The sequence below is a fragment of the Trichosurus vulpecula genome, chromosome 7 (genome assembly GCF_011100635.1).
Source record: "Trichosurus vulpecula isolate mTriVul1 chromosome 7, mTriVul1.pri, whole genome shotgun sequence".
In the NCBI taxonomy this organism is placed as follows: domain Eukaryota; kingdom Metazoa; phylum Chordata; class Mammalia; order Diprotodontia; family Phalangeridae; genus Trichosurus; species Trichosurus vulpecula.
Window position 1 is genome coordinate 246,344,326 of NC_050579.1, and position 12,363 is coordinate 246,356,688.

Sequence of the window (12,363 nt, forward strand, 5' to 3'; positions counted from 1 at the left end):
CTATCTAGGCTAGGTCTGGAACTGTCCTGACTGAGGCACAGAGAGTGAGGTAATGTCTTCTGAAGCAGTCTGGAATTCTGGGATCTTCTGGCCAGGACATATATGGGTGTGCATGTGTATGTTTTTAAACATGTATTATATATGTGTGTATGTGTATATACATATATACATACATGTATGTACACACACACACACACACACCCCTTATGGTTTTTTCTTTATCCTCCATGTGTCTTCCATCTATTTCTCTCCCTCTCTCCCTCCCCTTCCTGCTCTCTCCTAGGTCCCTTGATTCACCCCCCTACTGAGATGCTCCCCCCCATTTCTGTGCATCACCAAGTCAGACTCCTGTTCCGACTCTGTTGCCCAATCCCTGGGCAGCCCATTTCCTGTTCTCAGTGCCTGACCCCTCTCTTTCCTGCAGAGCAAAGGGAAAATTGTCCTTTGTTCAAGTTGTTCCTGCTACTCGCTGGCTGTCTTTCTTCTTCCTTCCATCCTGGACAAGGAGACATGAGGCTGCTGGGTCTCCTCATCCTGCTCTCTATCACAGGTAGGAGGAGCGCCAAGTACCCCCTCCCCCTTACCTTCTCCCATCCCTCCCTTTTGTCTGTTATTTCCTCTTTCCTCCCTCTCCTCCAATGGCCCTCTTCTCCAATCACCTCCCTTTCCTCCCAATCCTCCAGTGAGAGGCAGCGTGAGCCTAGGAGTTGGGGGAGGTGGGCTCAGCAAACCTGTGAAGTAGGTGGGAACTTTGGTGTTCACAGATCTCCTGTTCTTTCCCCCCTCTACAGCAGCACCCCCTCCCACCAAGTTCCTGATACTCTTATTCTCACCTTCCCCCACCTCCTGGTAAAATATGCCTTCACCACAAAGTCAGGGGTTGAGTGTTAAGATACTTGGATTCTAGTCCTGCCTATGACTCAAACTCATTCCTCTCTCTGGACCTCAGTTTCCCCTACTGCAAAGTGGCAGGGTTAATACAGTCGGAAAAGCCCTGGCTCTGGAGTCAGAGGACTTGGGTTCAAATCCTGCCTCTGAGAGTGTGACCTTGGGTAAGTTGCAGCCTTCCTGGGCCTCAGTTTCCTCATCTGTAAAATGAGGCAGTTGGAATAGGTGGCCTCTGAGGTCCATTCCAGTCTAGGATTCTGGGTCCTTTATTCACTCTGAAGTGTAAGTGTTTAAGGTTGTACCATCCCTGGTGGCCCCTTTTCATTTTAAGAGGGATGAAGTATTAATGATGTGGGTTTCCAGCTCCAGTCAGTAGTGAGGGATCTTCTTGAGCATTCATGATGCCCCCACCCCCAACACACACAAACACACACACACACACACACACACACACACACACACATTTTGCCTTAATATAAGGTCAGTCTTAAGGGAGTGACAGAGGATAGTGTGTAACAGATGCCAATAATAGGGTTGCCAGACACTCTCCTGCTTAACGAGCAGGCACCCCTGCCATCAAAGCTTAGTAAGAGGAAAAAATGGAGAAAAGAAAAAAGATGTTCTTTGAGAAAGGATGCTTTTAGCCCCTGAATCTTGGACCTGCTCCCAGGATGGAGGTCAACACTGACATCTCCTCTACCCATGACGCATTGCCAGAACTTGAGTTCAGTGGGTTTTGCCTCAGAAAATTGGCCATAACAGTGAAATCTCAGTTTCCTTACATCAGCCAAAATGATATAGGGCAGCCCTCTGGGTTGGGACTATGGGCTGGGCTATGGCTGGAGTATCATTTCAGTAATCACAGGGATAAATGGAATGATCTCTGTAGCTTACTACTCAACCGTGGTGTCTCTTGTTGTTTCTATAAGGCAGGTCAGTGTCATAGGCTTACAACTGGCAAGAACCTCAGAGAACAAGTAGTACAATCTTCTAGTTTTACAGATATGTAAACTGAGGTCTAAACAAGTCATGCAGCCAACAAGTAGCAGAATCAAGATATGAATCCAGATCTTTTGATACAAAAATCTGGGGCTCTTTCTTTGTTGTTTGATTATTTTTGAATTAAATTTTATTATTATTATTGGTATTTTAATCAACAAAAATCTATTTTCTCTCCTTCCCATCTGCCCCCCCATCCACCACCACCATTGTGCAGTAAGTTTTGAACCTTTCTAACAAATATGCATAGTCAAGCAAAACAAGTTCCAGAATTTGGGGCCTTATCCAGAAGTGTGCATCTTATTGTGCACTGAATTCATCGCTGATCTGTCGGGAGCTGGGTAGCCTGCTTCAACACAGGCCCTCTGGAATGGCGGTTGGTCATCACATGGATCTGAGTTCTTAGGGCTTTGAAAATTGTTTGTTTTTACAAAGTGGTTGTTATTGTATAAATTGTTCTCCTTATTCTGCTCGCATCATTCTGTATCACTTCATGCAAATCCTTCCAGGTCTCACTGAAACCATCAGGCTCTCACCACAACGTCACTAGCTCATTATCTGTGACTATCGGCCTCCAGTGATGAGTCCCTGGCCTCTCTGGCCAAGGTGGAGGGAAAGAGGGGGAGGGGGCGGCAGCCATCAAGGAGAAGGAACAGAAGCAACTTGCACAGGAGGCAATTTTCCCTTTGCTCGGCAGAAAGAAGGGGGTTCAGATTCTGCTGACAGGATCTGAGCTGTTGGGACTTTGCATCAAACCTATCTTTAAGACATCTGTAATCAAGGTGGAGCAATGGATAGACCACTAGCCCTGGAGTCAGGAGGACCTGAGTTCAAATCTAGCCTCAGACACTTGTCTTACTAGCTGTGTGACCCTGGGCAAGTCACTTAACCCAAATTGCCAAAACAAACAAACAAACAAACGAAAAAGATATCTGTAATCTATGGTATGTGTAGGATAGAATCAGGGAATAGAGAGGATCACAGAGCCTGAAAGTTTGAAGGGAGTCATAGAATGTCCACATTAGAAGAAACCTTAATGATGGTTGAGTCCAACCTCCTCATTTCATGGATTAGTTTATCAGCAAGCATTTATTAGGTGCTTGCTGTATACTGGTTGGGAACTATGCTAACAGCCCAGTATATAAAAATACAAATACAAAGACAGCGCCCACCCTCAAGGAGCTTACATTCTAATGGGGAAAAACTACACATGAGGAGGAAACATTGACTGGAAGGAGGACGGGCACTTGATGCAACAGCATGCATGGTAGAGAAAGTCTGGCATACAACCTGGAGAAGAAAGATGAGAAAATGCAAGCCCACCGAGAGAAAATACCTTCTCTGAGGCTATCTGCTTAGTTAATAGCAAAGCCAACTCTAGAATACAGGCCTCCTGATGCCAACTTCATGGTTTTTTTTCTCTCTACAACAATCAGGACCCTATCTAGATGAAGGGCCTGAGAGGAAATTCAATTCAGTTCAAAAAACATGCAAGGTGCTGGGACTCCAAAGATGAAAAGATATCTGTATCTTTATCTATATCTATCTATATACATGCACGTACATACATAAATACTTATAATACAGTCCCTGTCCTCAAAATGAGCCTATAACATTACAGTCTTCTAGGAAGGGCAAAGGATGGAAAGAAGAAAGTACAAAATGATCATAGCATCATAGCTCTAGAGCTGGAAGAGAGAGACCTCACAGACCATCTAGTCAGATGCTTTCCTTTTACGGATGTTGAAACTGAGGCCCAGGGATTCTAGGTGATTCATAGGATAGGTCACATAAGTGGGAAGCATCACTGGTAGCATTTGAACCCAGCTCCTCCGACTCTAGAGTTCCACAGTACTTTGTCAAGCAGAATGTTTCTTGTTTATGGGTCCTCTGTAACTTCCACTAATGAGGAAATAGAGTGCTGGTGTGCTGGAGCCAGTAACTACTGGCTTGCGAGAGCTGATTGTTAAATTTTCAGTGTGGGTATTTATACCTTAGGGCAACTAGATAGCTCAGTGGAGAGAGTGCCAGGGCTAGTGTCAAATCAGTCCTCAGACACTTACTAGCTCTGTGACCCTGGGCAAGTCACCTAAGCCTGTTTGCCTTGGTTTCCTCATCTGTCAAATGAGCTGGGGAAGGAAATGGCAAACCACTACAGTATCTTTGCCAAGAAAACCCCAAATAGGATCATGAAGACTTGGATATGACTGAAACCGAATGAACAACAATTTATACCTCAGAATATTTATAACAAGATATGTACCTCAGAGACTGGCAAATGCTACAAGCCAGGGTTTGATTTGTAGTTTCATTGATTATCTCTAGACTTTAAAAAATGATGGAGAAAATATTAATAATTCAGATTAAATTTGAAAGTATGTTGTACATATATTTTCCCCGATATCTAGTTGCTAAACATTTACCAGCATATCCCTAAATTGGATCTAGCTCTCCAATGACCATTGCTCCCTCAGCCAAAGAGAGGGGCTCCCAAATCAGAGCTGTCTTTGTTGCCTAAAATAGCCCTGAAACAAGTTAGAGACAAAAGGAGAACAATCTATGAAAAATGAGGAAGCAAAAAGAACAAGGCAGGAAAGAGTGGGATGCTGAAAAGTCACCAGTGAGACCCTGAAGGGACAGCAGGGGAAGAGCAGGCCACTCAAAGCCTCCCAGACTGGGAAAGGATCTCAGAAGGCATCGTCTGTTCCAACCTATACAAGACAAGCATCCCTTACCCGTCATCTGCGGGCAGCCAGACACGGCTTGAAGACCTCCAAAGATAAGGAACTCACTTTCCAACCTAATCCAGACCCTATAACCCCCATTGTTATGTTAATATTGCTGGATTGTTTCAGTCATGTCTGTCTCTCTGTGACCCCCTTTCAGGTTTTCTTGGCAAAGATCCTGGAGTGGTTTGCCATTTCCTTCTCCAGCTCATTTTACAGATGAGCAAACTGAGGCAAACAGCATTTCAGTGACTTGCCCAGGGTCACAAAGCTAGTAAGTGAAGCCAGTTTTGAAGAAGGGTCTTTCCAACTCCAGGCCTGGAGCTCTATTAACTTTGCCACCTAACTGTCCCACCCATATCCCCCACTCTCATTCCTATTTAAGCCTCAGGATTTTGAATCATTCCAGGGTGTTCCTCTGGTTCCTGGGTGTTCCTGCAGACCTTAAAGTCTAGACCCTTGGAAGAGAGGAGAGGTCTTAGCTTACATTAGGTGGGAAAAGTGTTTTGTCAGTCCGAGTCTCTCAATGGGCAAGGCTGGCACAGATAGAGAAAACTAGATAATCAATAAAAATTGGCGTTGTCTTGGGCATGCATATACTTCCTTATGCCTTCCAGTCTCCTCTTCATCTTCCCTGTGTGCTCGTCTCCCCTCCCCCTCCCCAAGTATACGCCAGCTTTCTTCCTTCTCCTCCAGTTGTCTCTCAGTTCCCTCCCCTTCCATTTCTGGGTCCTTAGGCTAGGTTGGGTTCCCAGAGTCTCACTCACTTTTTTACCTCTTGTGCATTTCTACTTGTATTGATGCCTTAAAAAAGTTATTCCTCTTAAATTGCCTATATACACACATTGACCCCTCTTTTATAAAAAGAAAATGAGAGAGAGAGAAAGCAATTATGCAAAAACCAATAAGCTTGGGAATCATGATAGTGCAAACCACCTTCCTTGTCCATAGTCTATTATCTTTCTACTGAGTTGCTTGAGAGAAGGGCCTATCTTTTGTCTTTCTTTGTAAACAGGGCTTAGTCCAGTGCCTAGTAAATACTAGGTGATTAATAAATGCTTATTGACTAACTGACTGTTTAACCAACAATTCTCCAGGTCTTTGATTGTTCATATAATTAATGAGTTCTACTACCTTTTAGAGTTATTTTCATTTCCATTATTGTCGTGATTGTGTGAATTGTTCCTGGTGTACTATTGATTTCACTGTTGTTCACTTGACTCTTTGTGACCCCATTTGGAGTTTTCTTGACAGAGATACTGGGGTGGTTTGACATTTCCTTCTCCAGCTCATTTTACAGATCAGGAAACTGAGGCAAACAAGGTTAGGTGACTTGCCCAGAGTAACACAGCTAGTAAATGCCAAAGGCTCGATTTGAACTTAGGACGATGAGTCTTCCTGACCCCAGACCCAGGCCTCTATCTACTATGCCACCTAGCTGCCCTGATTTCACTCTACATTAATACATACAAGCCTTCCTACTGTAGTTCTACTATTTTACTGCCACAAAAATTGCTGCTGTGAAGACTTTGGTATATACGAGACCACTCTATCTTTGGCTTCCTTGGGGCTTATGCCTACTCTTTCATCTCATGTCTGTCTCCCACAGAGTTCTCCCACACCCATAACACCACAGTACTGCAGGCTGTGCAGGGCCAGACCTTGTTTATCTCCTGTCCTTACGACCCTGCAAAGTACTGGGGGCAGCTGAAGTCCTGGTGCCGGCAGCATGAGCAGGAGGGGCACTGCCAACATGTGGTCAGTGCTCGCCGCTCCTGGCTGATAGCCTTCTTAAAGAAGTGGAATGGGAGCACAGGCATTGCTGATGATGCCCTGGCTGGCAGGCTGACCATCACTCTCAAAGACCTCCGTGCCCACGATGCTGGACTCTATCAATGCCAGAGCCACCAGGATGGGGAGGCAGACATTCTGCGGAAGGTGATGGTGGAGGTGCTCAAGGGTGAGTAGTCGCATCACTGGACCCTATTTCAGAATCACAGAACAAGGGGCAGGTAGATGGCAGGCAGATAGAGCACTGGCCTTGTAGTCAGGAAGACCTGAGTTCAAATCCAGTCTCAGACACTTACTAGCTGTGTCATCCTGGGCCAGTCACTTAACCCCATTGCCTCAAAGAAAAAAAATCACAGAACGAAAGAACTGAAAGGAACCTTAGAGATGAGATCCCCTAATGCAACATTTCCACTCTATGGAATCAGAGACTGAGGCCCCAACAAGTTTACTGAATTGCTAATATCACAGTGATTCAGTGGTACAACCAGGGTTTGAATGGAGTTCTGATTCCAAGTTCAGAATTCTTTCCAGTGCACAATCCTACTGTTTCTGCTCCTGATAATGTACTGTAAATGTTGGCAGGCATGAGCTGCATCCCCAATTCTCCTTCCCCACCCCTCCCCACACACACATTTCCTTAATTCCAAACCAAAATTTTTATCCAGGTGAAGACTGGTTCAAAAAAATATCCAGGGTAGCCTGGAAGGGGAAAAGCAGAAGAGGTGATATCACAAAGGGAATATGCAGCTTGAAGGGTCATGAGGAAGAGTAGAAAGGGTAGTAAATTATGGATAAGGGTCAGCCCCACTTCTGCAGGAGAATGGGGGCAGTGATGGAGGCAGGGATTTTCTGGAGTCAGCCTGAACCTGCTCTGGATAGTCGATTGTTAAATTTTCAATGTGAGCATTTAAACCACAGAAATCAGCAAATGCTATATATAGATCAGGGCTTGATTTGTTGTTTTGTTGGTTGTCTACTCTGTAGACTTAAGAAGGTGGTAGAGAATGTTAATGCAGATTAAGCTTAAAAGTGTGTGAATATTTTTTTCTAGAGAACCAATTTCTAGAGAACCAGAACTACTGGATCTATACCCAGGGGGTCAAGGGCTGAACTCTTCAGGTCTTTTTCGGTAGATGAGGAAAACACCTCCTTTTCCTCCCTCTGGCTACCTCCTTGAATAACTGCCACTCTTACTCCTATAGCAGGATGGGTCCCCCGCAGCACAGGGCTCAAAGCAACGGACTCAATTTCCACACTTCGTCCAACAAACATCTATTAATCACTTACCATATTCCAAGCAGGGGCAGTTAGGTGGCACAATGGATAGAGTGCCAGGCCTGGACTCAGGAAGACCTGAGTTCAAATCTTGCCACAGACACTTACTAGCTGTGTGACCCTGGGCAAGTCACTTAACCCTGTTTACTTCAGTTTCCTCACCTGTAAAATAAGCTGGAGAAGGATATGGCTAATCACTCCAGTATCCCTGCCAAGAAAACCCCAAATGATATCATGAAGAGTCAGACACAACTGAAACAACCGAACAACAACAATGTTCCAGGCACCATGCATAGGGAGGCCAAAGTATGATTCCTGCCCTTGAGGAACTCACATCTGAATGGAGACAACAACATGCAAAAAAATTGTACACTAAATATATACAGTGTCAGTGGAAGCTAATCTCAAGCTAAGCACTAGCTTTAAGGAGGACTGGAAAAAGGTGTCTCGCAGAAGGTAGGATTTGAGCTGAGTCTTCAAGGAGGCAGAGATGAGGAGGGGCAGCGTGTCAGACATGGGAGACAGCCCCTGAAAAGGAATAGAGTTGGGAGCTGGAGTGTCATAAGCAGGCCTGTAACTATCATGGCGTATGTGGAAGAGAATAGTAGGAAGAGACCAGATGGCGAAGGGCTTTCAAAACCAGATTATATATTTGATCCTGGAGAAGATATGGAGCCACTAGAGGATATTGTTCAGGAGAAAATCATTTTGGTAACTGAATGTAGAATGGATTAGAATGGGAAGAGACTTGAGGGAGAGAGACCAAACAGTGGGGTATTGCAATAGGTGATGAGGGTCTACACCAGGGAAGCAGTTGTATGATAAGGGAGAATGGAGCGTACATTGGAGGTGCTACGAAGGTAGAAACAAGACAGCAGCAGATAGGTTAACTGGGATAAGGGCCAGTGAAGAGTTGAAGATGACACTGAATTTGTGAGCCTGGGCAACTGGGAAGGTAGTGGTATCTTCCATGGTAATAAGGAAGTTCAGAAGAGGGAAGGGTTTAGGGAAAAAGATAATGAGTTCTGCTTTGGACATGTTGAGTTTCAGATGCCTCAGAACATCCAATTCAAGATATTCAAAAGGCAGGTGTTGATATGAAACTGGAGATCAGGAGAAAGGTTGGAGTGGATATTTAGATCTGGAAATCATCCATAGGGAAATAATACTTGAACCCATGAAAGCTGATGAGATCATCAAGCAAAATAATATAAAGATGAAGGGAAAAGTGTCCAGGACAGAACCTTGAGGGATACCTATGGTCAGTATATATGACCTAGCTCAAGATCTATCACAGCAGACTAAGAAGAAGCAGTCAGACAGGTAAGAGGAGAACCACAACATGGCAGTATCATGAACTCACAGAAAGAAAAGTGTGTATGGAACAGAGTGATTGATGTTGTCAAAAGTTATAGCGAGATCAAGAAGGATGAGCATTGTTTTAAAAAAAGGCTATCAGATTTGTCAATTAAGAGATCCCCGGTAATTTTGGTAAGAGAAGTTTCAATTTAATGAAGTTGGAAGCTGATATCAGAAGGTTTAGAAGAGAATGACAGGAGAAATGGAGGCACTACATGTAGATGGCTGTGAGTGTTAGTAGGTTATACTCTTTGAACAGGATAGGATAAAGAAAGTTTGCTGGATTTCAGATCCGAGGTTCCTGGGTTCAGATTTCACCTCTGCTACTTAGTACTTTGTTATCTTGAGCAAGTCATGCCCAAATCTGTGCTTATGATCTCTAACATCTCCCACTCTAAACCTATATGATGCTGAGTTTGTGGTTACAGAAGTGGGGATGAGCAGCATGGAATTTGCTAATCTCTTCCCTTTGGTGACCAATGGCATATGACTTCAAGGTGGTGGGTCAATGTTAGAAAAGAATGGCACAGTCTATGACTGTAGAGCAGAGAGAGAAGCTGGCTGGTCCATGAGGGGATCAGACCTGAAATATTAGCCCCAGGATCTCCCATTATGTATTATTCAAATTCTTCAGCTGACCTGTTGGGTGCTCTCCAAATGTTTCACTCATCCTCACACCCATCCTCCCCTACAACACATTTCTTGTGATTCCCCACTCCATGAAACCAAGAAAATCTCATCCTTCCTACTCTAGAACCATTATATAGACACTTCCTTTCTTGAAATACCTCTCCATTCCACAAATACACTGAAAAGGCAAATGAGAATAAATCACCTCTTTTTCACAGTCCTCCCACCCCTTATCTGAGCCCTGAGGAAAGAAATATAATCCTGAGTGATGGGGGCTCTCTCTGGGGGGAAAGAGATATGCAATAGATTATTAGAAAGAGGAACAAAGAGGAGCCCTGGGGGAAAAATGCTTGGAGTGCTATGGGGTCAGCAAAGAATCTTGGGGACCTTCTCAGTATCTGGATCCCTGCCTGCCTCACAGAGGTGGGGAGGAATGGACAGGAGGAACAACCGAGCTTTCTTCCATAGATCCCCTTGAACCCCAAAGCTCAGGAGATTCCTGGATCCCTGAAGATCCCCAGATCTTGAAGGAGCCCCAGAGCCCTGAGGACCCTGAAGTCCAAGCCAGCATCTCCAGGTACAGCTCCCTAATCCTAACCCACTTTCCAGGAAAATCCTAGATTGCTTCTAGACACCAGAAACTGAGCAGGTTAATGTGGGTTCTCCTCTAACCACTGGCCCCCTAATAACTCTATTTGGGAGCAAGGAAGAGACATTCTGAATTGAGGAAAAGCTCCTGGGATTTCTCTTGGTTAGTTTTCTGGAGAGGGGACAAGTGAATTCTATCTACCCTGTGTCCTCAATGCTGCCACCCCACCCCAAGAGCCCCCACATTGTTTTGAAGTAAGGAAAATTTGACTAGAGTTATCCAAAAATGGGAAGGAAGGCTGTCCTGGGTAAAGAAAATATTTGGTCCCCCCTCATGAGTCATTGTTAAGAAAAGACTAAAGGACTATTTGCTGGGTATATTATAGAAGGGATTCTTGTTCAGGTAGGGGTTGGATGATGTGGTTTTGAGGTCCTTTCCACCTCTACAATTCTGTGCTATTGTCTTCCCAAAGGAGCCTTTCAGAAACCAGGCACCCACTCTCCCCCACTGTCTTCTCATTCCTGGTTGCCGGACTCTTGATCAGCAAACTCCTGGCTGTAGGGTTCCTCTGGGCCATAGCCTGGCACAAGAGGAGCCAGAAGATGAAACCAGAGAGTAGGCACAGTCACGGGTACCAGCTCCAACCCCTGCCAGGTGAGCGTGGAGAGGTGTCTAGCAAGAAAGAGATAGGGAAGATGTGGGGGGTGATTTGAGGTTGGGAAGGTAGGATATAGTGTGCTATAGTGTGTGTGTGTGTGTGTGTGTGTGTGTGTGTACGAGGTGTGTGTGTATACATTCCCATGCGATCCTCACAATGACACTGGGAAGTAGATGCTATTATTATCCCCATGTTATAGAGGAGGAGACCAAGGCAGACAGAACTTCGGTGACTTGTCCAGGGTCATGTTTTTTCTAAGTGTGTAAGGCAAGATTTGAACTTGGGTCTTCCTGAGTCTAAGTCCAGCATTCTGTCCACTATGCCACCTATTCATTTCTGCAAGTCTACATTCAGCCCCGACTTTCCACAAGGCAAGCGGGAAAGTGGCCATGTAAATGTTAGATTGTTCTGTATTTTGCAGGGCAAGGTGAAGTCTGAAAGGAAATTCTACTCCTGTGGCCAAGAGGAGGGAGAAGAGGAGCAACTTTGGATTCCAGCCAATTTTCCACACCTTCCTCCACCCCACCATACCCTCCATAACACTCTTGAAGCCTCCTGAGGCGCCACACACTAGTCAAACTACTAATATGTCCATTCACTGATTCTCATGGGCCAACACATGTGTTCTACCTTGGTGGAATACGCACAGACCTTCTGCCTGCCTTGTGGAGAGTAGAGGCAGGTCCGTCTGTCCCAAGTCCCTCACACTGCTCCCAGATGCAGCTAAGAGAGTTGAGCAGGAACTTGTAAATAGAAACAAGCAGAATTCTGTATAACATGACATTAAAGGAATTTGTTGATAAAAATCAGTCTTTTTTATGTTTAAGGTTAAGGTAGTCTGGATTAAGAGCCCGGGGAGGAAGGGAGATTTTGAGTGGGAATGGAAGGAGAAGTATCTGGCCCTGGGAGGCACCAAGGGCCATTCAGTAGCACCATCATGTTTTTTCAGTCCCCCTTGAAGACATCTCTGACTCTCCCCCTTCCACCCCTACCCCACCATGATGTCCTTTAATTTAATCAGTTATGCTGTAACATGTATTAGGCCAAAATATAAGAGATGTATGTCCACATGGGTTATCTATATAGATTGGAGCTTGTGATGGCATGGGATAGATATCTCCGGAATTTGGGATACTTTATTATAAGAGAGACTGCAATTTCCACCTTGAAGGGAACAGGGCAAGGGTGATGGCGAGATGCTTACTCTTTTTCTCACCTATGTGTATGAGGAATATAGGGCTACAAGTATATCTACCTGCCCCCTCAAATATTGGTCATCTAGGGGTACTGGTCTGGTTCAAAAGAAAAGCCATTTCTCTGGTAATTAGTTTTTCATTTTTAAAATATTCTTTTAAGATTTTGAAACAACTCTTCCACCCCCCTGTAACCAGAATGGCCTTTGTTTTCTTTGAATGGCTCAGCTTGCCTCATTGAGCCTCTGGACACTG

The 12,363-nt window shown here is 44.8% G+C and overlaps 1 protein-coding gene across 1 annotated transcript; it reads left to right on the plus strand.

The window, feature by feature from the left end:
- The first annotated feature begins 437 nt into the window (after positions 1 to 437).
- LOC118857279 (triggering receptor expressed on myeloid cells 2-like) lies at positions 438 to 11,708 on the plus strand. The gene is made up of 5 exons (XM_036767952.1): positions 438 to 550; positions 6,223 to 6,573; positions 10,137 to 10,245; positions 10,730 to 10,911; positions 11,337 to 11,708. The coding sequence occupies exons 1-5, from the start codon at positions 511 to 513 to the stop codon at positions 11,351 to 11,353; spliced, it is 699 nt and encodes a 232-aa protein (XP_036623847.1). The 5' UTR covers positions 438 to 510; the 3' UTR covers positions 11,354 to 11,708.
- The last annotated feature ends 655 nt before the right edge of the window (positions 11,709 to 12,363 follow it).

Excerpts from the sequence above, each read along its gene's own strand:
- LOC118857279 (XM_036767952.1), top strand. The coding sequence starts at position 511 with ATGAGGCTGCTGGGTCTCCTCATCCTGCTCTCTATCACAG. Across the intron at positions 6,574-10,136 it reads GATGGTGGAGGTGCTCAAGG|ATCCCCTTGAACCCCAAAGC; the intron begins GTGAGTAGTCGC and ends TTTCTTCCATAG. Across the intron at positions 10,246-10,729 it reads GTCCAAGCCAGCATCTCCAG|GAGCCTTTCAGAAACCAGGC; the intron begins GTACAGCTCCCT and ends GTCTTCCCAAAG.